Raw genomic sequence first — 27,558 nt, forward strand, 5'->3', positions numbered from 1 at the left:
CCGGACACACCTATGTTGGAGAAAACAGAATTTATGTTTACCTGATAAATTACTTTCTCCAACGGTGTGTCCGGTCCACGGCCCGCCCTGGTTTTTTTGATCAGGTCTGATAATTTATTTTCTTTAACTACAGTCACCACGGTACCATATGGTTTCTCCTATGCAAATATTCCTCCTTAACGTCGGTCGAATGACTGGGGTAGGCGGAGCCTAGGAGGGATCATGTGACCAGCTTTGCTGGGCTCTTTGCCATTTCCTGTTGGGGAAGAGAATATCCCACAAGTAAGGATGACGCCGTGGACCGGACACACCGTTGGAGAAAGTAATTTATCAGGTAAACATAAATTCTGTTTTTTCTGGGCCAAAACGATTACTATATAAGCATATTTAATGGTTTATAACTTTGGAGAGTTATTTTAATCTTGGCAATTTTGTTAAAAAAACGGCAGGCACTGTATTGGACACCTTTTTCACTGGGGGCCTTTTCTAGTCATAGGCAGAGCCTCATTTTCGCGCCACTAATGCGCAGTTGTTTTTGAGAAGCAAGGCATGCAGATGCATGTGTGAGGAGCTCAGATCCACTGAAAAAGCTTATTGAAGGCGTCATTTGGTATCGTATTCCCCTCTGGGCTTGGTTGGGTCTCAGCAAAGCAGATACCAGGGACTGTATAGGGGTTAAATGTAAAAACGGCTCCGGTTCCGTTATTTTAAGAGTTAAAGCTTTCAAATTTGGTGTGCAATACTTTTAAGGCTTTATGACACTGTGGTGAAATTTTGGTGAATTTTGAACATTTCCTTCATACTTTTGCGTATATTCAGTAAAAAAGTGTGTTCAGTTTAAAATTTAAAGAGACCGTAACGGTTTTATTTTAAAACGTTTTTTGTGCTTTGTTATCAAGTTTATGCCTATTAACATGTCTGAACTATCAGATAGACGATGTTCTGTATGTTCGGAAGCCAAGGTTCCTATCCATTTAAATATATGTGATGAATGTGACAAACAAAGTAGGGACAATGATGCCACTGATAATAATGTTGCCCAAAATGATTCCTTAAGTGAGGGGAGTAAGCATGGTACTGCATCATCTCCTTCTATGTCTACACCAGTCTTGCCCACTCAGGAGGCCCCTAGTGCATCTAGTGCGCCAATCCTCCTTACTATGCAACAATTAACGGCTGTAATGGATAATTCTATTAAAAACATTTTAGCCAAAATGCCCACTTATCAGCGAAAGCGCGACTGCTCTGTTTTAGATACTGAAGAGCATGAGGACGCTGATGATAATGGTTCTGACATGCCCTTACACCAGTCTGAAGGGGCTAGGGAGGTTTTGTCTGAGGGAGAAATTTCAGATTCAGGAAAAATTTCTCAACAAGCTGAACCTGACGTTATTACATTTAAATTTAAATTGGAACATCTCCGCGCTCTGCTTAAGGAGGTGTTATCTACTCTGGATGATTGTGACAATTTGGTCATTCCAGAGAAATTATGTAAGATGGACAGGTTCCTAGAGGTCCCGGTGCCCCCCGAAGCTTTTCCTATACCCAAGCGGGTGGCGGACATTGTAAATAAAGAATGGGAAAGGCCCGGCATACCTTTTGTCCCTCCCCCTATATTTAAGAAATTATTTCCTATGGTCGACCCCAGGAAGGACTTATGGCAGACAGTCCCCAAGGTCGAGGGAGCGGTTTCTACTCTAAACAAACGCACCACTATCCTTATAGAAGATAGTTGTGCTTTCAAAGATCCTATGGATAAAAAATTAGAGGGTTTGCTTAAAAAGATGTTTGTTCAGCAAGGTTACCTTCTACAACCAATTTCATGCATTGTTCCTGTCACTACAGCAGCGTGTTTCTGGTTCGAGGAACTAGAAAAGTCGCTCAATCAAGCATCTTCTTATGAGGAGGTTATGGACAGAGTTCAAGCACTTAAGTTGGTTAACTCTTTTACCTTAGACGCCACTTTGCAGTTAGCTAGATTAGCGGCGAAAAATTCAGGTTTTGCTATTGTGGCGCGCAGAGCGCTTTGGCTGAAGTCTTGGTCGGCGGATGTGTCCTCCAAGAACAGATTGCTTAACATCCCTTTCAAGGGGAAAACGCTGTTTGGCCCTGACTTGAAAGAGATTATTTCAGACATCACTGGGGGAAAGGGCCACGCCCTTCCTCAGGATAGGTCTTTTAAGGCTAAAAATAAAACAAATTTTCGTCCCTTTCGCAGAAACGGACCATCCTCAAATTTTACATCCTCTAAGCAAGAGGGTAATTCTTCTCAAACCAAGCCAGCCTGGAGACCGATGCAAGGCTGGAATAAAGGTAAGCAGGCCAAGAAGCCCGCTACAGCTACCAAGACAGCATGAGATGCTGGCCCCCGATCCGGGACCGGATCTGGTGGGGGGCAGACTCTCTCTCTTCGCTCAGGCTTGGGCAAGAGATGTTCAGGATCCTTGGGCGCTAGAAATAGTTCCCTGAAGGGACAGATTTCTGCCTTGTCTGTGTTACTTCACAAAAAGCTGGCCGCTGTGCCAGATGTTCAAGCCTTTGTTCAGGCTCTGGTTAGAATTAAGCCTGTTTACAAACCTTTGACTCCTCCTTGGAGTCTCAATTTAGTTCTTTCAGTTCTTCAGGGGGTTCCGTTTGAACCCTTGCATTCCGTTGATATTAAGTTATTATCTTGGAAAGTTTTGTTTTTAGTTGCAATTTCTTCTGCTAGAAGAGTTTCAGAATTATCTGCTCTGCAGTGTTCTCCTCCTTATCTGGTGTTCCATGCAGATAAGGTGGTTTTACGTACTAAACCTGGTTTTCTTCCAAAAGTTGTTTCTAACAAAAACATTAACCAGGAGATTATCGTACCTTCTCTGTGTCCGAAACCAGTTTCAAAGAAGGAACGTTTGTTGCACAATTTGGATGTTGTTCGCGCTCTAAAATTCTATTTAGATGCTACAAAGGATTTTAGACAAACATCTTCCTTGTTTGTTGTTTATTCCGGTAAAAGGAGAGGTCAAAAAGCAACTTCTACCTCTCTCTCTTTTTGGATTAAAAGCATCATCAGATTGGCTTACGAGACTGCCGGACGGCAGCCTCCCGAAAGAATCACAGCTCATTCCACTAGGGCTGTGGCTTCCACATGGGCCTTCAAGAACGAGGCTTCTGTTGATCAGATATGTAGGGCAGCGACTTGGTCTTCACTGCACACTTTTACCAAATTTTACAAGTTTGATACTTTTGCTTCTTCTGAGGCTATTTTTGGGAGAAAGGTTTTGCAAGCCGTGGTGCCTTCCATTTAGGTGACCTGATTTGCTCCCTCCCTTCATCCGTGTCCTAAAGCTTTGGTATTGGTTCCCACAAGTAAGGATGACGCCGTGGACCGGACACACCTATGTTGGAGAAAACAGAATTTATGTTTACCTGATAAATTACTTTCTCCAACGGTGTGTCCGGTCCACGGCCCGCCCTGGTTTTTTTAATCAGGTCTGATGATTTATTTTCTCTAACTACAGTCACCACGGTATCATATGATTTCTCCTATGCAAATATTCCTCCTTTACATCGGTCGAATGACTGGGGAAGGCGGAGCCTAGGAGGGATCATGTGACCAGCTTTGCTGGGCTCTTTGCCATTTCTCCAACATAGGTGTGTCCGGTCCACGGCGTCATCCTTACTTGTGGGATATTCTCTTCCCCAACAGGAAATGGCAAAGAGCCCAGCAAAGCTGGTCACATGATCCCTCCTAGGCTCCGCCTTCCCCAGTCATTCTCTTTGCCGTTGTACAGGCAACATCTCCACGGAGATGGCTTAGAGTTTTTTAGTGTTTAACTGTAGTTTTTATTATTCAATCAAGAGTTTGTTATTTTAAAATAGTGCTGGTATGTACTATTTACTCTGAAGCAGAAAAGAGATGAAGATTTCTGTTTGTAAGAGGAAAATGATTTTAGCAACCGTTACTAAAATCGATGGCTGTTCCACACAGGACTGTTGAGAGGAATTAACTTCAGTTGGGGGAACAGTGAGCAGACTTTTGCTGCTTGAGGTATGACACATTCTAACAAGACGATGTAATGCTGGAAGCTGTCATTTTCCCTATGGGATCCGGTAAGCCATTTTATTACAGACAGTAAATAAGGGCTTCACAAGGGCTTTTTAAGACTGTAGACATTTTTCTGGGCTAAATCGATTTATATATAAACATATTTTATACTCCATAGCCTTGAGGAATTATTTTAATCTTGGGAATTTTGTAAAATAACCGGCAGGCACTGTATTGGACACCTTATTCTCTAGGGGCTTTCCCTAATCATAGGCAGAGTCTCATTTTCGCGCCTGTATTGCGCACTTGTTTTTGAGAAGCATGACATGCAGATGCATGTGTGAGGAGCTCTGATACATAGAAAAGACTTTCTGAAGGCGTCATTTGGTATTGTATTCCCCTTTGGGCTTGGTTGGGTCTCAGCAAAGCAGATACCAGGGACTGTAAAGGGGTTAAATATAAAAACGGCTCCGGTTCCGTTATTTTAAGGGTTAAAGCTTCCAAATTTGGTGTGCAATACTTTTAAGGCTTTAAGACACTGTGGTGAAATTTTGGTGAATTTTGAACAATTCCTTCATACTTTTTCGCAATTGCAGTAATAAAGTGTGTTCAGTTTAAAATTTAAAGTGACAGTAACGGTTTTATTTTAAAACGTTTTTTGTACTTTGTTATCAAGTTTATGCCTGTTTAACATGTCTGAACTGCCAGATAGACTGTGTTCTGAATGTGGGGAAGCCAAGGTCCCTTCTCATTTAAATAGATGTGATTTATGTGACACAAAATTTAGAGAAAATGATGCCCGAGATGATTCCTCAAGTGAGGGGAGTAAGCATGGTACTGCATCATCCCCTCCTTCGTCTACACCAGTCTTGCCCACACTAGAGGCCCCTAGTACATCTAGCGCGCCAATACTCCTTACTATGCAACAATTAACGGCTGTAATGGATAATTCTATCAAAAACATTTTAGCCAAAATGCCCACTTATCAGCGAAAGCGCGACTGCTCTGTTTTAGAAAATACTGAAGAGCATGAGGACGCTGATGATATTGTTTCTGAAGGGCCCCTACATCAGTCTGAGGGGGCCAGGGAGGTTTTGTCTGAGGGAGAAATTTCAGATTCAGGGAAAATTTCTCAACAAGCTGAACCTGATGTGATTACATTTAAATTTAAGTTGGAACATCTCCGCGCTCTGCTTAAGGAGGTGTTATCCACTCTGGATGATTGTGAGAATTTGGTCATCCCAGAGAAACTATGTAAAATGGACAAGTTCCTAGAGGTCCCGGGGCCCCCCGAAGCTTTTCCTATACCCAAGCGGGTGGCGGACATTGTAAATAAAGAATGGGAAAGGCCCGGTATACCTTTCGTCCCTCCCCCCATATTTAAAAAATTGTTTCCTATGGTCGACCCCAGAAAGGACTTATGGCAGACAGTCCCCAAGGTCGAGGGGGCGGTTTCTACTCTAAACAAACGCACCACTATACCCATAGAAGATAGTTGTGCTTTCAAAGATCCTATGGATAAAAAATTAGAAGGTTTGCTTAAAAAGATGTTTGTTCAGCAAGGTTACCTTCTACAACCAATTTCATGCATTGTCCCTGTCACTACAGCCGCGTGTTTCTGGTTCGATGAGCTAGAAAAGGCGATCACTAGTAATTCTCCTTCTTATGAGGAGATTATGGACAGAATCCGTGCTCTTAAATTGGCTAATTCTTTCACCCTAGACGCCACTTTGCAATTGGCTAGGTTAGCGGCGAAAAATTCTGGGTTTGCTATTGTGGCGCGCAGAGCGCTTTGGTTAAAATCTTGGTCAGCGGATGCGTCTTCCAAGAACAAATTGCTTAACATTCCTTTCAAGGGGAAAACGCTGTTTGGCCCTGACTTGAAAGAGATTATCTCTGATATCACTGGGGGCAAGGGCCACGCCCTTCCTCAGGATAGGTCTTTCAAGGCCAAAAATAAACCTAATTTTCGTCCCTTTCGTAGAAACGGACCAGCCCCAAGTGCTACGTCCTCTAAGCAAGAGGGTAATACTTCTCAAGCCAAGCCAGCCTGGAGACCAATGCAAGGCTGGAACAAGGGAAAGCAGGCCAAGAAACCTGCCACTGCTACCAAGACAGCATGAGATGTTGGCCCCCGATCCGGGACCGGATCTGGTGGGGGGCAGACTCTCTCTCTTCGCTCAGGCTTGGGCAAGAGATGTTCTGGATCCTTGGGCGCTAGAAATAGTCTCCCAAGGTTATCTTCTGGAATTCAAAGGGCTTCCCCCAAGGGGGAGGTTCCACAGGTCTCAATTGTCTTCAGACCACATTCCATCGTTCAAAATGGAAACCATTCGAACAATTCTTCCTTCCATCCAGGAAGGTCAATTCATGACCACGGTGGATTTAAAGGATGCGTATCTACATATTCCTATCCACAAGGAACATCATCGGTTCCTAAGGTTCGCATTCCTGGACAAGCATTACCAGTTCGTGGCACTTCCGTTCGGATTAGCCACTGCTCCAAGGATTTTCACAAAGGTACTAGGGTCCCTTCTAGCGGTGCTAAGACCAAGGGGCATTGCAGTAGTACCTTACTTGGACGACATTCTGATTCAAGCGTCGTCCCTTCCTCTAGCAAAGGCTCACACGGACATTGTCCTGGCCTTTCTCAGATCTCACGGATGGAAAGTGAACGTAGAAAAGAGTTCTCTATCTCCGTCAACGAGGGTTCCCTTCTTGGGAACAATAATAGACTCCTTAGGAATGAGGATTTTTCTGACAGAGGCCAGAAAAACAAAACTTCTAAACTCTTGTCAAATACTTCATTCCGTTCCTCTTCCTTCCATAGCGCAGTGCATGGAAGTAATAGGTTTGATGGTAGCGGCAATGGACATAGTTCCTTTTGCGCGCATTCATCTAAGACCATTACAACTGTGCATGCTCAGTCAGTGGAATGGGGACTATACAGACTTGTCTCCTACGATACAAGTAAATCAGAGGACCAGAGATTCACTCCGTTGGTGGCTGTCCCTGGACAACCTGTCACAGGGGATGAGCTTCCGCAGACCAGAGTGGGTCATTGTCACGACCGACGCCAGTCTGAAGGGCTGGGGCGCGGTCTGGGGACTCCTGAAAGCTCAGGGTCTTTGGTCTCGGGAAGAATCTCTTCTACCGATAAATATTCTGGAACTGAGAGCGATACTCAATGCTCTCAAGACTTGGCCTCAGCTAGCAAAGGCCAAGTTCATACGGTTTCAATCAGACAACATGACGACTGTTGCGTACATCAACCATCAGGGGGGAACAAGGAGTTCCCTGGCGATGGAAGAAGTGACCAAAATCATTCAATGGGCGGAGACTCACTCCTGCCACTTGTCTGCAATCCACATCCCAGGAGTGGAAAATTGGGAAGCGGATTTTCTGAGTCGTCAGACATTACATCCGGGGGAGTGGGAACTCCATCCGGAAATCTTTTCCCACATTACTCAACTGTGGGGCATTCCAGACATGGATCTGATGGCCTCTCGTCAGAACTTCAAGGTTCCTTGCTACGGGTCCAGATCCAGGGATCCCAAGGCGACTCTAGTAGATGCACTAGTAGCACCTTGGACCTTCAACTAGCTTATGTATTCCCGCCGTTTCCTCTCATCCCCAGGCTGGTAGCCAGGATCAATCAGGAGAGGGCATCGGTGATCTTGATAGCTCCTGCGTGGCCACGCAGGACTTGGTATGCAGACCTGGTGAATATGTCATCGGCTCCACCATGGAAGCTACCTTTGAGACGAGACCTTCTTGTTCAAGGTCCGTTCGAACATCCGAATCTGGTCTCACTCCAACTGACTGCTTGAAGATTGAACGCTTGATCTTATCAAAGCGAGGGTTCTCAGATTCGGTTATTGATACTCTTGTTCAGGCCAGAAAGCCTGTAACTAGAAAAATTTACCACAAAATATGGAAAAAATATATCTGTTGGTGTGAATCTAAAGGATTCCCTTGGGACAAGGTAAAAATTCCTAAGATTCTATCCTTTCTTCAAGAAGGATTGGAGAAAGGATTATCTGCAAGTTCCTTGAAGGGACAGATTTCTGCCTTGTCTGTGTTACTTCACAAAAAGCTGGCAGCTGTGCCAGATGTTCAAGCCTTTGTTCAGGCTCTGGTTAGAATCAAGCCTGTTTACAAACCTTTGACTCCTCCCTGGAGTCTCAATTTAGTTCTTTCAGTTCTTCAGGGGGTTCCGTTTGAACCCTTACATTCCGTTGATATTAAGTTATTATCTTGGAAAGTTTTGTTTTTGGTTGCAATTTCTTCTGCTAGAAGAGTTTCAGAATTATCTGCTCTGCAGTGTTCTCCTCCTTATCTGGTGTTCCATGCAGATAAGGTGGTTTTACGTACTAAACCTGGTTTTCTTCCGAAAGTTGTTTCTAACAAAAACATTAACCAGGAGATAGTCGTGCCTTCTTTGTGTCCGAATCCAGTTTCAAAGAAGGAACGTTTGTTGCACAATTTGGATGTTGTTCGCGCTCTAAAATTCTATTTAGATGCTACAAAGGATTTTAGACAAACATCTTCCTTGTTTGTTGTTTATTCTGGTAAAAGGAGAGGTCAAAAAGCAACTTCTACCTCTCTCTCTTTTTGGATTAAAAGCATCATCAGATTGGCTTATGAGACTGCCGGACGGCAGCCTCCTGAAAGAATCACAGCTCATTCCACTAGGGCTGTGGCTTCCACATGGGCCTTCAAGAACGAGGCTTCTGTTGATCAGATATGTAAGGCAGCGACTTGGTCTTCACTGCACACTTTTACCAAATTTTACAAGTTTGATACTTTTGCTTCTTCTGAGGCTGTTTTTGGGAGAAAGGTTTTGCAAGCCGTGGTGCCTTCCATTTAGGTGACCTGATTTGCTCCCTCCCTTCATCCGTGTCCTAAAGCTTTGGTATTGGTTCCCACAAGTAAGGATGACGCCGTGGACCGGACACACCTATGTTGGAGAAAACAGAATTTATGTTTACCTGATAAATTACTTTCTCCAACGGTGTGTCCGGTCCACGGCCCGCCCTGGTTTTTTAATCAGGTCTGATAATTTATTTTCTTTAACTACAGTCACCACGGTATCATATGATTTCTCCTATGCAAATATTCCTCCTTTACGTCGGTCGAATGACTGGGGAAGGCGGAGCCTAGGAGGGATCATGTGACCAGCTTTGCTGGGCTCTTTGCCATTTCCTGTTGGGGAAGAGAATATCCCACAAGTAAGGATGACGCCGTGGACCGGACACACCGTTGGAGAAAGTAATTTATCAGGTAAACATAAATTCTGTTTTTCTGTTGGGGAAGAGAATATCCCACAAGTAAGGATGACGCCGTGGACCGGACACACCGTTGGAGAAAGTAATTTATCAGGTAAACATAAATTCTGTTTTTTTATTTTTGAATTGACGTAACCATCCATCATCACTTTTGAGGGATTTGAGTGCTAATGTGTATCCCTTTTCTCAGCTTCTCTTAGCTGTATCTGTAAACACTGTATTACAGCTCAGTGCTGTTACATTTCACTACTCAGTGTTGTGTGGTTTAAGCAGAAGTTCTCATGTGGTTAAATACAGGTGCAGTACATAGTAATAGTGCCAATACTTCCAGAGCCTGCAGAGAAATCTCTCACACTGGTGACTTGTGTGACTGCAGCATGGTACGTCTATATGTGTACTGAATAGTACCTAGTAAAGAGGTCTTATAAGGCAAAAATCACAGGCACTAAATCATTCTAGCACTAGCAACCCTGCAGTGCTGTGTTTAACCCCTGCAAAGAGCTTAAACACATTGTTAAAATACTGCTCAGGTGCTGCAGAGCACTGCTTGTCCTGAATGCATATGGGCTGTGACATTTTTTATTTTTTTTAGCAGACAATCACCAAACTAGGTCTTGCAATTGTCACTTCTAATTTGCTCAGTGGCTGTATTGACTCGCAACCTGCAGTGCTCTGTGGCTCCTGAGCAGTTGTTTAACTATGGGTTTTTAGGGGATTAAACACATAGCATTACAGGGTAAGCTATAATAAATTAGAACGTAATATTTGCACTATAATCTTTTTAACATATTTTGTTGCACTCACAAATACAATATTTGTTCACTTTTCTGTTGATACAAAAAACAACATTGCAGCAAATTTATATTAAGAGCTTCATCTGTCTACAGTCGGGCACTTTAATTTCACATTTGAAAGAAATATTTAAATTTTAAAGGATGTGAAACCCAAACATTTTTCTTTTGATATTCAGACAGAGCACACACTTTTAAAACGTTTTCAAACTTCCTTCTATCATCAAATTTGCTTCATTCCCATGTTATCCTTTGTTGAAGAGATACCTATTAAGGCGCCTAGAGCACTACATAGGAGGAAATAGTGCTGCCCTCTAGTGTTTGTGAAAATAACCTAAACGATATCAAGAGAACAAAGAAAATTTGATAATAGATATAAATTAGAAAGTTGTTAAACTGCGTGCTCTGTCTGAACCACGTAGAGCACCACCAGGTGCCGCATCCAGTGTCTCGGACCTCACAGTCGCCCAGTAGACTCCTGCTAATGTGATGAACCAGAATCTGCTGTTTCCCTCTGGTCTGTGATCCGCAAGTTTAGATACTAAAAGTTAAAACCGGCAACGCGTTTCTCAGCTGTCTAGTAGGCCGATTCCTCAGGCTTTAACTTACAATACACGCTCTATAAGTGAGAATTTGTACGGTTCATTAAAGGGACACTGAACCCAAATTTTTCTTTCGCGATTCAAATAGAGCATGCAATTTTAAGCAACTTTCTAATTTACTCCTATTATCAATTTTTCTTCATTCACTTGCTATCTTTATTTGAAAAAGAAAGCATCTAAGCTTTTTTTTTTTTTTTTTTTTTTTTGGTTCAGATCTCTGGACTGCACTTTTTTATTGGTGGATGAATTTATCCACCAATCAGCAAGAACAACCCAGGTTGTTCACCAAAAATGGTCCGGCATCTAAACTTACATTCTTGCATTTCATATAAAGATACCAAGAGAATGAATACATTTTGATAATAGGAATACATTAGAAAGTTGCTTAAAATGTCATGCTCTATCTGAATCACTAAAGAAAAAATTTGGGTTCAGTGTCCCTTTAAATATGTCAGCAACGCAGACTTAAGAGAGAACGTGTTGAAGACTACCTTTAGGTGGTATCTGACACCAGTAAAAACATCCCATATGGTACCAGGTAGCTCTAAACTTTGCTATAGAGGGTGCTGGGTCAGGGGAACTTACCTCCACATGTGGTGGGATTGCCCTAAAGTCCAAAACATATGGCGAGAGCTATCCTTATTGCTGAGCACATTATTAGACGAACAGATCTTGCTCACCTCGGCTCAAGCATTATTGCACGAGACGGTTCCAAGACTAAACAAACATATAAATACTTTTATCCGAATTCTCTGTACCATTACAAGAATAGCCATAGCTAAATACTGGAAAAGAGAGATACTGACGGGGACAGAAGTTTTAAATAGAATACAGATGGTGTATTCAATGTACGAGACAGCAGCATATGTACAAGACACAGAGCCTATGTTCCAGAAGATCTGGTTTTACTGGATTCTTAAGGGTTACACAAGAACATGATAGAAGGGGATGGGGGAGACCCTCAGGGGAGGGAGACAGTGAGCTGATGGGATGGTCTAATCAATAAAGGGAAAGAAAACTGATGAGTGAGCTACTAATAGCTCTATGGATAGAAAGTAGGGCAGTAGGTACCCGTGATTCCGTTAGTTCTATATTTTGTGATTCCTGATTTGTTGAGTTTTGTTTAATTGGTTTTATTTAAATGGTTAATATTGTTAAAGCTACAAGAATACTACCCCCCAGGACTAAGTATCTCCAATAGAGATTGTTCAATCTACTGATATATGAAAGGAGAAACTAAGGGAAAAGTATTGAAAATGAGAGGAACCTCCACATGCCTAGAGATGGATTGTCACAACTTTAGTAGTTCAGACAGACTGTTGACATCTCTTTGAGAAGAAAAATAAAGAAGAATGCGGGCGGTTTTCTGGGAAATTTTTCTAAGGGAACTGTTCTTAGTTGTCAATTTGTAAGATGTATGTATTTTTCTTGATGTATCTGGAGGAGGTTTGCGGTTAATAAAAATAATTTTATCTAAATATGTCAGCAACGCTTTAAACAAGAACCCCTGGAAATATATCCACTAAGCAAAGTTATTGCTTGTTCCTGCAGTTTCATGTTACTTTTGCACCAGTAGATGATAGAACACAATTGGGTGTGTAGAATCTGAAACTGACTTGGCCATGTTCATTTTATTTTTCTCCAGGAGCTTGGTCTGTTGGATAAAAACAACAAGCCACTCACTCACGCCATGTACAACCAGCCCTACATTCAGCAGATCAGAAAGCAGCAACGGCAGCCCAAGATGTTCCGAGTCCCTGAACATATCCTTCGGAAGATAGAGAATTATCTGTACCGGGTGAGTCCTAGCACCGGAATCACAGAAACATTATAAAATGATATTGTATTCAGCAGCCCCATGCCTTATGTACTGTAATCTAGAGACAGGTTCTTCATAGCTAAACCAAACTTTGTTTCATTAGAAGAAAGACTGATACATTTTTGTATGTCCCATATTTGGTCTAGGATCCCTATATGTAGTGTTGTGATGTTGCTGCTCACACTGTCACTGTTCCAGCAGTTTTAATTACCTAATAAAGTTGTGTTATTAAATAAAATAAATTCTGCTTTAGTACCCCTTAGATTCTACTGAGAAGTCATACACAGAAGAGGATCCAGTAACCTTCCAGGAAGAGTCAGCAGGTGATTGGGATGAACCTTCCAGCATGGTTAGTGACCCCATCACTGGACAAGCTTATACTCCCCTATCTGCAGAGGAGGCAGTGCAGATCAGCAGAAAGCTAGAAGAGTTATGGAGGTTGAGGGAGTGTGAAATGCAGGCCCTACAGTGTCTTCCCGCAGACTCCCAACGTCAGGCTATTGTCTCTGCAATTGATAAACATCCTGTGGTGGTGATAGCAGGTGATACTGGGTGTGGAAAGACCACCCGCATCCCACAGTTTATTCTAGAGAATGACATCCTTCGGGGACAAGGATCTCACTGTAACATTCTTATCACACAGCCCCGCCGGATCAGCGCTGTGTCAGTGGCTCACCGAGTAGGTCAGGAGCTAGGACCAAACCTGCGCAGGAACGCAGGCTACCAGGTGCGGCTGGAGAGCATGCTGCCTCCCCGTGGAGGTGCTCTTTTGTTTTGTACAGTAGGTGTTCTACTGAGGAAGCTGCAGAGCAACCCTACACTGGAGGGAGTAAGCCACGTTATAGTGGATGAAGTTCACGAGAGGGACGTGAACACAGACTTTCTTCTTATCCTGCTAAAGAGGGTGCGGCAGCTAAACCCACAGCTTAAAGTGGTTTTGATGAGTGCCACTGGGGACAACGAGCGAATCTCTAGGTACTTTGGGAACTGTCCAATTGTTAGAGTGCCTGGCTTTATGTATCCTGTAAAGGAGCATTATCTGGAGGATGTCATGGGCATACTGGGGAGGCGCTCCCAACAGCTTAATACGGTAAGATCAACCACATACACATGTACTGCATTCATAGATAGGTAAACTTGTATGGTACATTATCCGGTTGGTCACAAAATCAGAAGTCTATGCAGATGAAAGGGACATTTAAGTATTGCATTAACTTGAATGTGTCATTTCCCTAGGAGGACAGCAGTAAACAGGAACATGTAAAATGATTAATGTTTTCGTTCATCCATAGTTTAATTGAAGGTTACTTATGCTCACACTGGCAGTAGTGACTGACCCTCAGACTAGTTCACCCCCAGCCTAGTGTTTAAAACATAAATGTGGCCGGGGAAAAGACTGAAATCTGCATGTACAGTACATGGTAAGCTTAATTTAAACTGCATATATTATATTATTCACTGTACTGTGGTCATCCTAGGGACATTGCAGAGATGCTTTAAAGTCAGATACAGGATTTTTATCATGCATATGAATGAACTCTATTTAAACATTGTAAAATATTATGTGAAATAAAGGTTAAGCTTAATCTGTTTAGGTTTTGAAGCGAACATGAAGTGCTGTTGTGCCTTAAAGGGATATAAAACCCAATTTTTTTTCTTTGATGATTCAGATAGCGCATGTAATTTTAAGCAACTCATTGGACTGAATACTCATTGGCTGATAAGCAAAACACCTACTTCTTTACTGGTGGGGAACACCTCACGCATACATTTTTTTTTTTTTTATTCTCAGTACAGGAACTTTTTTTAAAAAATATTTATTTATTAATCAACACTTAGTAATAACATACAAAAATAAGATGGCAAATATTCATTATTTATCAGGCACATATTACAGGATAAATGTATATGTATACATTAAATCTGACAGCGTTGTACCAATAAACATCTGATATATATTTCAAAAGATGTAAAACCAAAATCCTATCCAAGCTTCATACTGCTATTAACATTGCTTCACTTGAACAACTTAATATGGTTGCTGTATGTATAAAATTAGAGAACCTCATCTCCAGAGTGTTAGTTTTCATTTATATAGAACAACCTACAACAAAAAAAAAAAAAAAAAAAAAAAAGGTCCCCCTCCCTGTCGAGGGCCTCCCCAATTAAGAGCTTTAGCCTTCATTGTCCTTCTCACCCATATCAATCCATTGTTGTGGAAGCACCTCTATCAAAAGTAAAAATGCTGCTATTTTCTGTAGCGGAGATATGAATTGAAGCTGGATTGTGATAGGCCATGTTAATATTACTTTTAGCCATTTGTCAAAATAAGCTGTAAGCTGTTTTCTTTCTTAATATGGGAAGAGTCCACAGCTGCATTCCTTACTTGTGGGAAATACTGAACCTGGCCACCAGGAGGCCTAAATACCTTCCCACTTCCGCATAACCCCAGTCATTCTTTGCCTTTCGTCACAGGAGGTAGGCAGAGAAGTGTTAGAAGATTTCGGAGTAGTCTCTTATGGAAGGTAGTACTCTTCGAGATGGGACTGGAGTTTTAAGTAGTCCTGTCAGCCTTTCAGTGAGAGCATGGATAAAAGTTAGAGTCCGGTGATGCAAGGAGAGTCTTTCTGCGAAACCATCCCGACTCATATTAACAGCTCCATAAGCAATCAGCGATGACAAGTTTCGCTGCCTGCTTTCTTCACTCAAGTCCATGTCAGAAGCAACGCTACTATCTGTCAAACTTGAAGGACCGTGTTACTTTTCCTCGGCATAGATTCTGGTAAGATCGTTTCATTTTTTATACATGTATGATAACGCAAGAAGACAGCCTCGTGACTCCTTTTATCTGTATAGAATCAAGGGTTAATATCTCCTGAGGGGGATTATTGAACAGTGGGGAATAATCTTTTTCAAGGGGGATAGATTTTTAAATGTTCTCAGGGATAACTTCTTGTCACAATTAAGAGGAGCCAACTAGGAGTAAAGCTATATTGGATTTAGTGCTATCAAACAATACAGATATAATATCAAACATAGAAGTCAAAGAACATTTGGGTAACAGTGATCATAACATGGTCACATTTGAAATCTTTTTTCATATGCAGTCTCTTAAAGGTTTAACTAAGACTTTTAATTTCAAGAAAGCAAAATTCAACAATTTAAGGAAATCATGAAATAATATAATTTGGGGCAATGTATTCTCTAATAAAAATGCAGAGGATACATTTATAATATTTAAAACTTTGTTAAATAAATATACATATCAACAAATACCATATGGTTATAAAAATAAAAAATCAAAGCCGTTGTGGCTAAATAAAAATGTGTTAAGAGAAATTAGGAAAAACGTAGGGCATTTAAATTATTCAAAGAAAATAGTACAGACTCAACATACAATATTTATAAGGAATGTAGCAATGCATGCATAAAAGAAATCAAATTAGCCAAAATTGAAAAATGAATTGCAAAGGATTCTAAGTCTAATTTTAAGTACATAAATAGCAAAAAATCTAAGGAGGACCATATAGGTACATTTAAAATGCGTGGAGGGTAGCATGATAAATGTCAGGAAGAAGGCTGAGGTGCTAAACCAGTTTTTTTCTTCAGTATACACAAGAGAGGAACCATTGGATGATACTTTGGAACAAAATAGAACATGCCAGTCCATACCATTAACTGGGTTATGTTTAGAGCAGGCCTTGACAAACCCAGGAGCCTGGTAGCCACTGGCTCCTAGAATTTTACCCCTGGCTCCTAACTTTTTGGGTTATTCTCCATATATCTATAAACAATTCCAACGGTCTGGCTCCTACAAATATGCCTGGCTCCTAAATATTCTTACTGGCTCCTAATTTTTAAACACATTTGTCAAGCACTGGTTTAGAGGATATCAGGAAAAAACTGGATAATATTAAGGTAAATAAAACTCCAGGCCCAGATGGAATACACCCAAGGGTGTTAAGGGAACTTAGCACTGTTATAGACAAACCTCTACTCATTATCCTCAGGCATGGTACCCCAGGATTGGCGTAAAGCTGATGTGGTGCCACTCTTAATAAAGGGAAGCAGGGATGATCCAGGAAGCTATAGACCAGTTAGTCTGACATCAATAGTGGGGAAGGGATTATAAGGGATTATATTGATGAGCATATTCGTGTAAACAAAATTATGAGTTCTAATCAGCATGTTTTTTAGGAGAAATGGATCATGTCATACTAATCTAATTAGATTCTACAAGGAAGTAAGTAAAAATATAGATAAAGGGGAATCAGTTGATGTGATATACTTAGATTTTGCAAAGGCATTTGATACAGTGCCACATGAGAGATTAATGCACAAAATTAAGGGACTGGGAATAGCTGAAAATGTTAGCTCATGGATAAATAACTGGATAAAAGATAGGGAGCAACGAATAGTAGTAAATGGATCATACTCAGAAGGTAATGCTTCATAAAATACTAGGGGAGGGAGGGAGTGGCTTTAGGTTTTATATGTTTTATATATTTTTATATATATTTGTATATATTTGTTTATATTTTTAATTGCATACTTTTCTAATCCTGTTAGTTTGTATATTTTGATGATATCTATATATGCTAAGCCATAGTTTATTTTGGTTGCCATGTCAACTATGTTGTAAACCATATGCTTTCTGTGAGGTCATTGTTTATCTTTGTTTCTATGACCACCAATTATTTGTGAACACATACAGGTGGAATTAATTAATTATTTGACCTATCAGAAAATGTTTGTTACCCTTTATATAGCACGTGTATTTCAATTGTATGTATCATAGCCTGAGGAAACAGCCAGTTGTAGGCTGAGAAACATGTTGCTTTTAAAATAAAAATATTCTACTTGCTGCTGGATTTTATCTGGGAATCCATCTATACTCCTGCATCAGTTTTGGGAGCTATCTTATTTGCTGAAACCTTCGAAACAGTCAGCTGGGCGGCTGAGAAGTCCCAGTCTGTGTATATTGCACCTGGAGGTGCTTTGCTACATGTAAGTGTGCATATTCCCTGGATACACATATATTTGTACAAACTGTACTGGGCTATGTTGGCTCTATATCCTCCCCTTTAAGAACCAGGAGGACCTCACTGGTGAAGAAGTACTACAGAATTATCTCTGCGTCTGTTCAGTTTGCTGGGCAACTGTGAGGTTCCAGTCTGCTTCCTTGCACTTTTTGTTGCTCTTCGTTTGTGAGTATTAGTCTTACATATTTCGCTTGTCCCTTGGTATTGTGGTATTAGGCCATTGGGCGCCTCTGTTTCTTTTTTCAGACCATCTGTTATCATCAGGATTCTGACCCCCCTACGACAGAGAGCTGACCTTTGCAATCATCTGGAGCTATTGTGACTTACAGGAAATCATTTAGTTATTGGACATCTATTGTGTTTCCATTCACAAGGTTATATATATATATATATATTTTTTTTTTTTCCCTCTGGTATTCTGCTGTTTATTTTTAGAGTGTTGTTGTATACATTATTATTATTATTATTGTTTTTATTACATTGGGTTACATTTGTTTTGATTGAGAGCGCCCCCTTGAGGATAGGTGTGCTTCCACACACCATATCTATATATTTCATACTCAGATTGGACAAAGGTAATTAGTGGAGTCCCCCTGGGATCAGTACTGGGCCCTGTTCTTTTTAATATTTTTATAAATGACTTGGAGCAAGGATTAAATAGCGACATCTCTATTTTTGCAGATGATACTAAGTTAAGTAAGGTCATTAAGTCAGAACAGGATGAACTTTCATTACAAAGGGATCTGCAAAAATTAGAAGTATGGGCAAGTAAATGGAAAATTAGATTTAATACGGAAAAATGCAATGTTCTACATTTTGGTAGTAAAAATAAGCAGGCAATGTATTTTTTAAATGGGACAAGACTTAGCCAAACAGAGGAGGAAAGGGATTTGGGAGTAGTAATAGTTAACAAGCTAAAGATGGGTACACAATGCAGGGCAGCGGCTTCAAAGGCTAATAAGATGCTAGCATGTATTAAGAGGCATTGATTCAAGGGAGGAAAGCATAATTCTGTCACTATATAAAGCCCTGGTAAGACCTCACCTTGAGTATGGAGGGCAGTTCTGGGGACCGATCTCAAAAAAAGATATTGCAGAGCTAGAAAAGGTTCAGAGAAGGGCCACAAAGCTAATAAGGGGATTGGAGAATTAAACCTATGAGGAGAGTTTAGTCAAACTGGGTCTGTTTTCTTTAGAAAAAGGCGCTTGCAAGGTGACATGATTACTTTATATAAATATATTCAAGGCCCATATACAGAGATGGCAGAAGCTCTGTTTATTCCGAAAAAATTGTTAAAAAATAGTCTGGATACATTTCTGTATATAAACAAAATTCATGGATATGATTGCTAGTATTAAATGGGTCACCTTTTAGTGGGGTTACTTAAGCTTAACTGGAGCTTTTTGTAAGTATTTTAAATTTGTATAGGTTGAACTTGATGGACTTCGGTCTTTTTTCAACCTTATCTGCTATGTTACTATGTTTATTTGATTTTATGCTGCTTTTATTGAGAGATGTTATGGGCTCATAGGTTATGGAATATACAGGTTTCACTTTGAGAGATGTTCAATTTACAAGCTTGGCATGCTTTTTCTCTTGGCAGGGACGGTCCTGCATTGTGCACCATGTGCACCTGACCGGGTGTCTATCAGTGAGGTGTCATAAATCTCTGTACTGTCTGCGTCATAGGAGGTGGTGAGTGCCCCAGCCATTTGGGTATAAGGTGCCGTTTTTTTGAATAAAATAAGATTGTTTTATTTCTATAGTTCTCAGGTTATTGCACTTGCGATGGAGGATTCTGTTAATTTAGAGGGTACTCCCTCTATTCCTAAAGAGTAATTCCTGTTTATATTGTGAGGAGGCCTTAGTTCCACCCTCTCAATTATGTTCCATATGCCTTGATAATGTGATAATATCAAACATGTGTGATACCACTGAGCCGTCCATCTCTGAAGAGTTGTCGTCAAGTGAGGTGCGTGCCCTACATTCTTAACCTCGCCCTGCTAAGCGCAAGCAAAAGGTTACATATTGCACTCCTTCCCAGAGTACATCAGATAATTTATTGGATTTAACTGATAGGGTTATCAGAGGATGAAGTTCTTTCTGAGACTTCAGAGTATGAACATTCTGGGTCAGTCTGCTGCCTCTAAACCTGGCTGCGGAGGAACCAGACTTTAGTTTTGGAATTTGCGCTTTCTTCTAAAGGAAGTTTTTGGGGAATTCAGAGGCCAAATTGCCCGATGAACCTTTTGATTCCTAAATTGGATAGAGTTTGAGGACAGGGTGGTACCTTATCCTTCCCTGCTCCTGTTAGATGGCGAACATTATTAAGAATGAATGGGACAGGATTGGATTCCCTTTTCCCCTCTTCTCCCTTTAACAAATTGTTCCCTGTCCTGGACTCTCTATGGAGTTGTGAGGTTCTGTCCCTAAAGGGGATGGCGCTATCTTTACCCTTGCTAAACGTACTACTATCCCGCTTGAGGATAGCTCTTCGTTTAAAGAGCCCATGGATAAAAGATGGAAACCCTGTTAAGAAAGATGTTTCAACATTCGGGTTTCAACATATGGTTTCAACTGGCGGAAGCTGTTGCCGCGGGTTGCTGGAGCAGCTACCTACTGGTGCGACTCCTTATGGGATTTGATCGACGGGGATTGAGGGTTGCTAATTCTTTTATCTGTGATGCTAATAAGCAGATTATTCGCCTGAATGCTACGGCTTCAGCTTTTTCTGTTCAGGCCCATCGGGCTCTGGCTGAGGTCATGGTCTGCGTATATGACTTCTAAGTCTAGACTTCTCCCCTTTAAGGGAATGATTTTTTTTGGTCCAGGCCTGGACTCATTTATCTCCATGGTCACAGGGGGCAAGGGTGCCCTCCTACCGCAAGAGAATATGAACTAGTCTAAGGGAAAATTTTCATTCTTTTCGTTCTGATAAACCCCATGTCTGCAGTCCTCCGCTAAGCCAGAGCAAAACAAGAGCTCTTGGAAGCCGGCTCAGTCCTGGAATAAATCCAAGCAGAGCAAGAAGCCGGCATGAATGGATGGTCCCCGGTCCTCTTCTGGATCGTGTAGATGGCAGACTGTCGCTCTTTCAGTAGCTTGGTTCAGGGACGTACAGGATCCATGGGTCCTGGAGATCATAGCTCAGGGTTACAAGATCGGTTTCAAGTCTCAGCCACCCAAGGGCAGATTCCTCCTCTCTCCTGTCTTCCTGACCAGAAAGGAGGGAAGCCTTTCTGGGGTGCGTATGGGATCTGTTATTGTCCTGGTGCCTATTGCAGTCAGAGGTTTGGGATACTATTCAAACCTTTTCGTGGTCCCAAAGAAGGAGGGAACTTTCCGTCCGATTCTGGACTTAAAGTGCTTAAACAAAAATGTCCCCTCGTTAAAGATGGAGACAATAAGGTGTCCAGCATGGACATCATTTCCTTTGCCAGGTTTCACCTCAGACTGTTGCAACTGCGCGTGCTGAAGCAGTGTAACGGTGATCATTCGGATCTGTCTCAACAGATTTCTCTGAACAACCGTTCGAGAGAATCGCTCTCTTTGTGTTTTTGTCCGGATCACTTGTCCCGAGGGACGTCTGTCTTAAGACCATCCTGGGTGATTGTGACTACGATTGCAAGTCTGTCAGGATGGGGAGCATTTTGGGGTGCCAGGAAGGCACAGGGCCTATGGACTCAGGAGGAAAGCTTCCTCCCGGTCTCATTTTGGCTCTCTGGGCAATATACAATGGTCAGAAGGCTTGGCCTCTGCTGGGTTTGTCCCAGTTTATCAGATTCCAATCAGACAATATAAACTCGGTGGCTTACATCATCCATCAGGGGGGAACGAGAAGCTTCCTAGCTATGAGGGAAGTATCTCGGATTCTGGAGTGGGGAGACCCACATTTGTTTGCTGTCAGTGATCCACATTCCGGGTGTGGACAACTGGGAAGCGGATTTCCTCAGCAGACAATCCTTTCATCCGGGGGAATGGTCTCTCCATTTCCGAGTGTTTGCAGAGATTTGCAATGACGTCTCAATGCCAAGCTACCCAGATATGGGTCGAGGTACAGGGATCCTCAGGCGGAGTTAACAGATGCATTAGCGGTGCCTTGGAGGTTCAATCTAATTTATCTTTTCCGGCCGTTACCACCACTACCTAGTGTAGTGGCTCGAATCAAGCAGGCATCAGTGATACTGATTGCTCCGTCTTGGCCGTGAAGGATATGGTTTGCGGATCTAGTGGGGATGTTATCATCGCCTCTGTGTAAGTTACCTTGACGCAGGGATCTGCTGACCAAGGTCTCTTTGTTCATCAATGTCTAGATGCTCTGAGGCTGACTGCGTGGAGATTGAACGCTTAGTCCTAGCCATGAGAGGGTTTTCTGAGAGAGTTATTTTTACTCTCATTCAAGTTAGTAAGCTGGTTGCTCGTCGCATCTATCATGAGGTGTGGAGAACCTACTTATTCTGTTCTCCAGGATGAGCTGGAGAAGGGCTTTTCTGCAAGTCCCCTGAAGGGACAGATTTCGGCCATGTCTGTGTTACTGCACAAGAGGTTCGCTGAGCTTCCAGATGTGCAGTCATTTGTTAAGGCTCTGCTAGGATCAGGCCTGTGTTTAGATCTAATGCTCCTTCTTGGAGTTTAAATCTTGTTCTCAAAGTTTTGCAACGGGCTCCGTTGGAGCCTATGCATGAAGTAGGCATTAAATTGTTGTCTTGGAAGGTTCCTGTTCTACTGCTTCTGCGCGCAGAGTATCTGTGATTGCTGCCTTGCAATGAGTCCCTCCTTATCTGGCTTTCCATGCTAAGGCTGTTCTACGAAAAAAGTTAGGTTTTCTTCCTAAGGTTGTGTCAATTTGCAACATCAATCAAGAGATTGTGGTTCCTTTCTTAGGTCATAATCCTTCTTCGTTGAAGGAACATTTACAACATAATTCTGGATGTGGTTTGGGCCTTGAAGTTCTATCTTCAGGCCACAAAGGAATTTAGACAAACTTCTTTCTCTGTTTGTTCTCCTTTCCATGAAGCGTAGGGGTCAAAGGGCCTCTTCGACTTCCTTATGTTTTTGGCTGAGGAGTGTCATCCATTTAGCATAGAGCCAGCGGGACATAAGCCTCCTCTGAGAATTACGGCTCATTCTACGAGAGCAGTGGTTTCCTCTTGGGCCTTCATAAATGAGGATCAGATCTGTAAGGTGGCTACCTGTTCGTCCTTACATACTTTTTCCAGATTTTACTAGTTTGATGTTTTTGCTTCTGCTGAAGCAGTCTTCGGGAGAGAGGTTTTGCAGGCTGTGGTGCCCTTAGATTAGGGTCCATCTCTCTTTTTTCCCTCCCGTTAGCATTCCGTGTACTGTAGAGCTTGGGTATATGTTTCCCACAAGTAAAGAATGCAGCGGTGGACTTTTCCCATATTAAGAAGGAAAACCTAAATTATGCTTACCAGATAATTTCCTTTCCTTCTGTATGGGAAGAGTCCACAGCTCCTGCCCATGTTCTCTGATGGCGGCCCTAAATTTAAATTTATTCTTCTGGCACCTTTTTCACCCCAATATTTCTCCTTCTGTTTCTTGTTCCCTCGGCAGAATGACTGGGATTATGAGGAAGTGGGCAGGTATTTAAGCCTTTGGCTGGGGTGTATTTGCCTCCACCTTGTGGCCAGGTTCAGTATTTCCCACAAGTAAGGAATGCAGCTGTGGACTCTTCCCATACAGAAGGAAAGGAAATTATTTGGTAAGCATAATTTGTTTTTCCTGAAGTAATTTATTGTGTTGTAACCCTACTGTCATTTGTAATTTCATGATATTGACAAATTTTGCTATACTAGGGGCACCCGGTGATCTCCAATCCCTAAAGATTAGATTTCGTGCAGCCAAAATAGCCATGTTTATCAGCTGCTGCTCTCCCGCAATTATAGTGTTAAAGAGCAAAAAAAAACACATAGTAGCGAGTAAGTTAAGTTATTTTGAAGTACATTATTCAACCAAAAAATTATCTTGCCCTAGTACTGTCTAATTTTCGAGCAGGCCCATAAGCAGTGCATAATGTCTGCCTTCTCTTTAGATTTATGACATTTGCTTTTTTGATTATCCCCGGACCATTTGTTAACTCTATCTGGGGTAAGGTAGTAATTATCACTTTCAGTTGTGCTTCTCTCCAACTACAGTGGCGTTTTCGGATAAGGTTATACTTTTTGTACTATCTTAAATCTTTATGTCTGGAAAATATTTAATAAGTCCCGCCTTCAATTTTTTATTGAATCTGTATTTTGAGTACAACAACTATACATCAAACAATAATTACAGAATATCAGAAGTTACTTTTCTTAAGCAGTATTAGACTCAACGATTTTTATAAAACAAGTTAAACAAGGTATAAATAAAATCAACGCAGAAATTTAAGAAATTTTGAATCATCTGTTCAATCTCAAGATATAAGACATTATGGTATAAAATAAATGACAAGGAGGTCTATGTTTCTATTTACTCCATAAATCTAATCATGGTGTATTTCCCTACACATTAATTAGTTACGTGTTATTTTTAATATATTCGTCCCAGATGGCCTGTAACATAATAAAACATTCTTTATTACCCTTCTTGTAAGCAGAGTATTCCTCAAGTTCTAATAACTCAGTAACCTTATCCCTCCACATTGCCAAAGAGGGAACATCCTTCGATTGCCACATTTTAGCTATTAACATCTTACAACTATTAGTAAATATTCGGAATAGTGGAATAAGGTGCTTGGAGGGCAGACGGGTAGATTTATTTAATAACCAAATCTGAGGGTCGTGTGGGGTAAGGCCACCCGTAAGATGTGTTCTACTTCTTGCATTATGTCGTACCAGTAATGATTTAACCGGGAACACCACCGCCACATATGTCCCATCCCACTCCCAACATGGCCACATCTCCAGCATTTGTTACTAACTTTAGGGTATAACCGATGTAGTTTTCGGGGGGTTAAATACCAGCAATGCAAAATTTTATAATTGGTTTCAAGTATAGAAGCCGAGGAAGAGGCTCTTTTTGTATTTAGAAATATATTGGACGCTGTTTGTGGAAGGATAATAGTTCCCAGCTCTCTTTCCCACATTTCGATAGAGTATGGTAAGTTGCCCGGTGGAGGTTGAGCAATGATTTTGTAGATGGTGGAAAGTGGAGCTAGATAGATATAATTTCTCTGTTAGTGGGCGGGCGGACCATGTTATTTCTGTTTATGGGTTTGTATGTAGTGATGCAATCTCCTGTATGAGTACCAATTTCTCGCCCAGTCATATCCCTTCTCTATTAGTTGGTCTTGTGTGTACATAGTTTCATTGGCCGTTACATGAGATATGGAAATGTCTTTCATCGTCGGGTCTAGTAAATTTAATTGAACTTGAGGAGATATAGAGAAGTCAGTGTTAAAACATATCGATGTCAAGGGGCCCGGGTTAGATGAAAGGCATGGGAAATGTCTAATGGCCGAGTCCGATTGAGAGGCCGTTTCTCTAGTGATAGGGTTAGTTAGCAATTTAGTTATCCCATGAAAGTCTGATCTCCAGCATAAACTGGCTAATGAAAGGTCGGGGGACATATCATCTTCTAATCGGACCCATCTCCTCTGTGTTACACCCACCCTCCAGTCTAATATTCTCTGCAGGTAAATGGACATTCTATACATCTAGATTCGGTAATCCAAGCCCGCCTTGCGGTCTTGGTAAGTGCATTTATTCTTGATGGTTTCTTTTGCCACACGAAAGAACTAAATAAGTTTTGTATCTGGGCAAGATATTTAGGGGGCAGGAGAATTGGCAGTTCTTCCATAATGTAAAGAAGTCTAGGGAAAATATTCATTTTTATAGTATTTATACGGCCCCACCAGGATAGTTTCTTAGAGCTCCAGGATGAGAGGTCGCTCATAATTGTTGTTTTAATTGGGAGATAATTAGCCTGGAATATCTTGTCAAACGAGTCAGGCAAGTATATACCTAGATATTTCATTGCTCCCTTACACCACCTATATGGGCAGCTGTTCCTGATTGATTCCACAGTGCCTTCCGGAAGGCTAAAGCCCATAACCTCAGATTTATTCTGATATATTAAGAAGTTTGTTAAATTATGAAAGGTGGAGAACTCCTCTAACAGTGGTGGAATTGAATTCTCGGGATTAGTTAGGGTAAAGAGGATATCATCTGCGAACAAAGATATCTTGTATACCTCCTGTCCCATTGTTACACCTGTTATTCCTACATTATTCCTGATCTTGTTAGCCAAGGTTTCAATAAAAAGAGTAAAGGTGAAAGGGGACATCCTTGACGTGTGACATTTTTAATTTCTAGGGAGGGTGAAAGGGAGCCATTAACTGATATTCGAGCATTGGGATATGTATATAAAGCAAATATGCGATTTAAAGTAGTAGAGCCGAAGCCAAAGGCTTCCAATGATGCTCTCAAGAATGACCAGTTGACGCGGTCGAAAGCCTTTTCGGTGTCTGTTGAAATCAGAACAGCTGGGATATTTTTATTTGTGATGTGCCAGATTAGGTGCAAATTTCGGACTGTTATCCCTTGCCTCACGACCCAGAACAAAGCCCTCCTGGTCGTTGTGTATGAGGCCAGGGAGAAACAGATTTATACGATTAGATATTATTTTTGCAAAAATCTTTATATCGGTATTAATAAGCGAGATCGGTCGATAATTTGCTATTTGGTCTGGGGGCTTACTTGGTTTAAGGATAACTGAGATGTGCTTGGAGTGAGGCTGAGGAAAAGTCCTCGTTTTCATCTATGGTCTTATAATAACGTAAGAGGTATGGGGATAATAATTCTTTAAATTGAAATAGTAGGAGTTCCGCCTTCAATTTTGTTTATATATTCTTGGCCACGTTTTTTCAGTAAAATGTTGTGCCAAAATGCAATCGCGCACATGCCTGTTTTATGGATGTTGATACCTGCTTCTATTTCTTTCAATATCCAGTCCCACCCTTTCAGATATGCGTAAAAGTTTTTTGAGTGGAGATAATATCTATTAGATAATTCTATATAAGTTCTTATTGATGTTTTTTCATCATTAATGAATTGTTGGAAGCTAGTTAGCCCCTTCCCATGCCACTCTCTGAAAACTGGATTATAAAGACCTGGTGTATGTAGTATATTGTGCTTCTGTGAACCAATCTAATGTATATTTCACCATAGTTATCCAATTATAATATCTAATATTTGGTAATAACAATCCCCCAAATTTTCTATGTTCTTTTAATCTGTCCATAGCCAAACGAGGCTTGTTTTTGCCCGAAATGAAATTTAAACATGCCCTGTTATACCTGATGATGTCTTGAGTTGATACAAATATGGGTAAATTTTGTAAGAGCAATAAGATACGTGGAAATATTGTCTTGTTCAGGGGTGTCCAAACTTTGCTCTCCAGAGGTTTTGGAACTACATTTCCCATGATGCTCAGCTAGATAAAATGCTGGCTGAGCATCATCGGAAATGTAGTTCCAAAACCTCTGGAGAGCAAAGTTTGGACACCCCTGGTCTTGTTCAACATGATCCTTGCAGAGAGAGACCAAAAAAACCCATTCCATTTATTCAACTCGTCTAAGTTTTTAAAAATGTCCATATAGTTAAGATTATACCACTCCTGTGGACTTCTTCCCAGCTTAATTCCTAGATATTTAATATATGCTGATTCCTGAAAACAATGTTTATTACAGCTCTTTGGTTTTTTAATGTACCCATAGGATCTCTGATTTACTAGGATTTATTTTATAGGCTTAAAATTTGCTTTAACAGCCAATGATTTCTAAACATTTTGTAATATTTACATTTGTATCGTTGAGAAATAGAATATCATCTACGTATATTAAGATTACCAGGTTTTTTTCCTCCCAGATTGATTCCCTTTATTTTCTTAGATATATAGCTAAGAGTTCGTACAAGATATTAAACAGTAAAGGGGACACCCCTGACGGGTTCCCCTCTGTAATATGTTTTGTGACAGCTCATTTTTCACTG

At 41.1% G+C, this 27,558-nt stretch overlaps 1 protein-coding gene across 1 annotated transcript in view; it reads left to right on the forward strand.

The window, feature by feature from the left end:
• The window catches only part of DHX30 (DExH-box helicase 30), a 140,569-nt gene that overhangs the window by 64,977 nt on the left and 48,034 nt on the right, over positions 1-27,558 (forward strand). The window contains exons 7-8 of the mRNA XM_053713686.1: positions 12,351-12,503; positions 12,778-13,614. Coding sequence (XP_053569661.1) covers positions 12,351-12,503; positions 12,778-13,614 — 990 coding nt within the window. The remainder of the gene's footprint in view (positions 1-12,350; positions 12,504-12,777; positions 13,615-27,558) is intronic.

This window comes from Bombina bombina, chromosome 5 (genome assembly GCF_027579735.1).
Source record: "Bombina bombina isolate aBomBom1 chromosome 5, aBomBom1.pri, whole genome shotgun sequence".
NCBI classification, from domain to species: domain Eukaryota; kingdom Metazoa; phylum Chordata; class Amphibia; order Anura; family Bombinatoridae; genus Bombina; species Bombina bombina.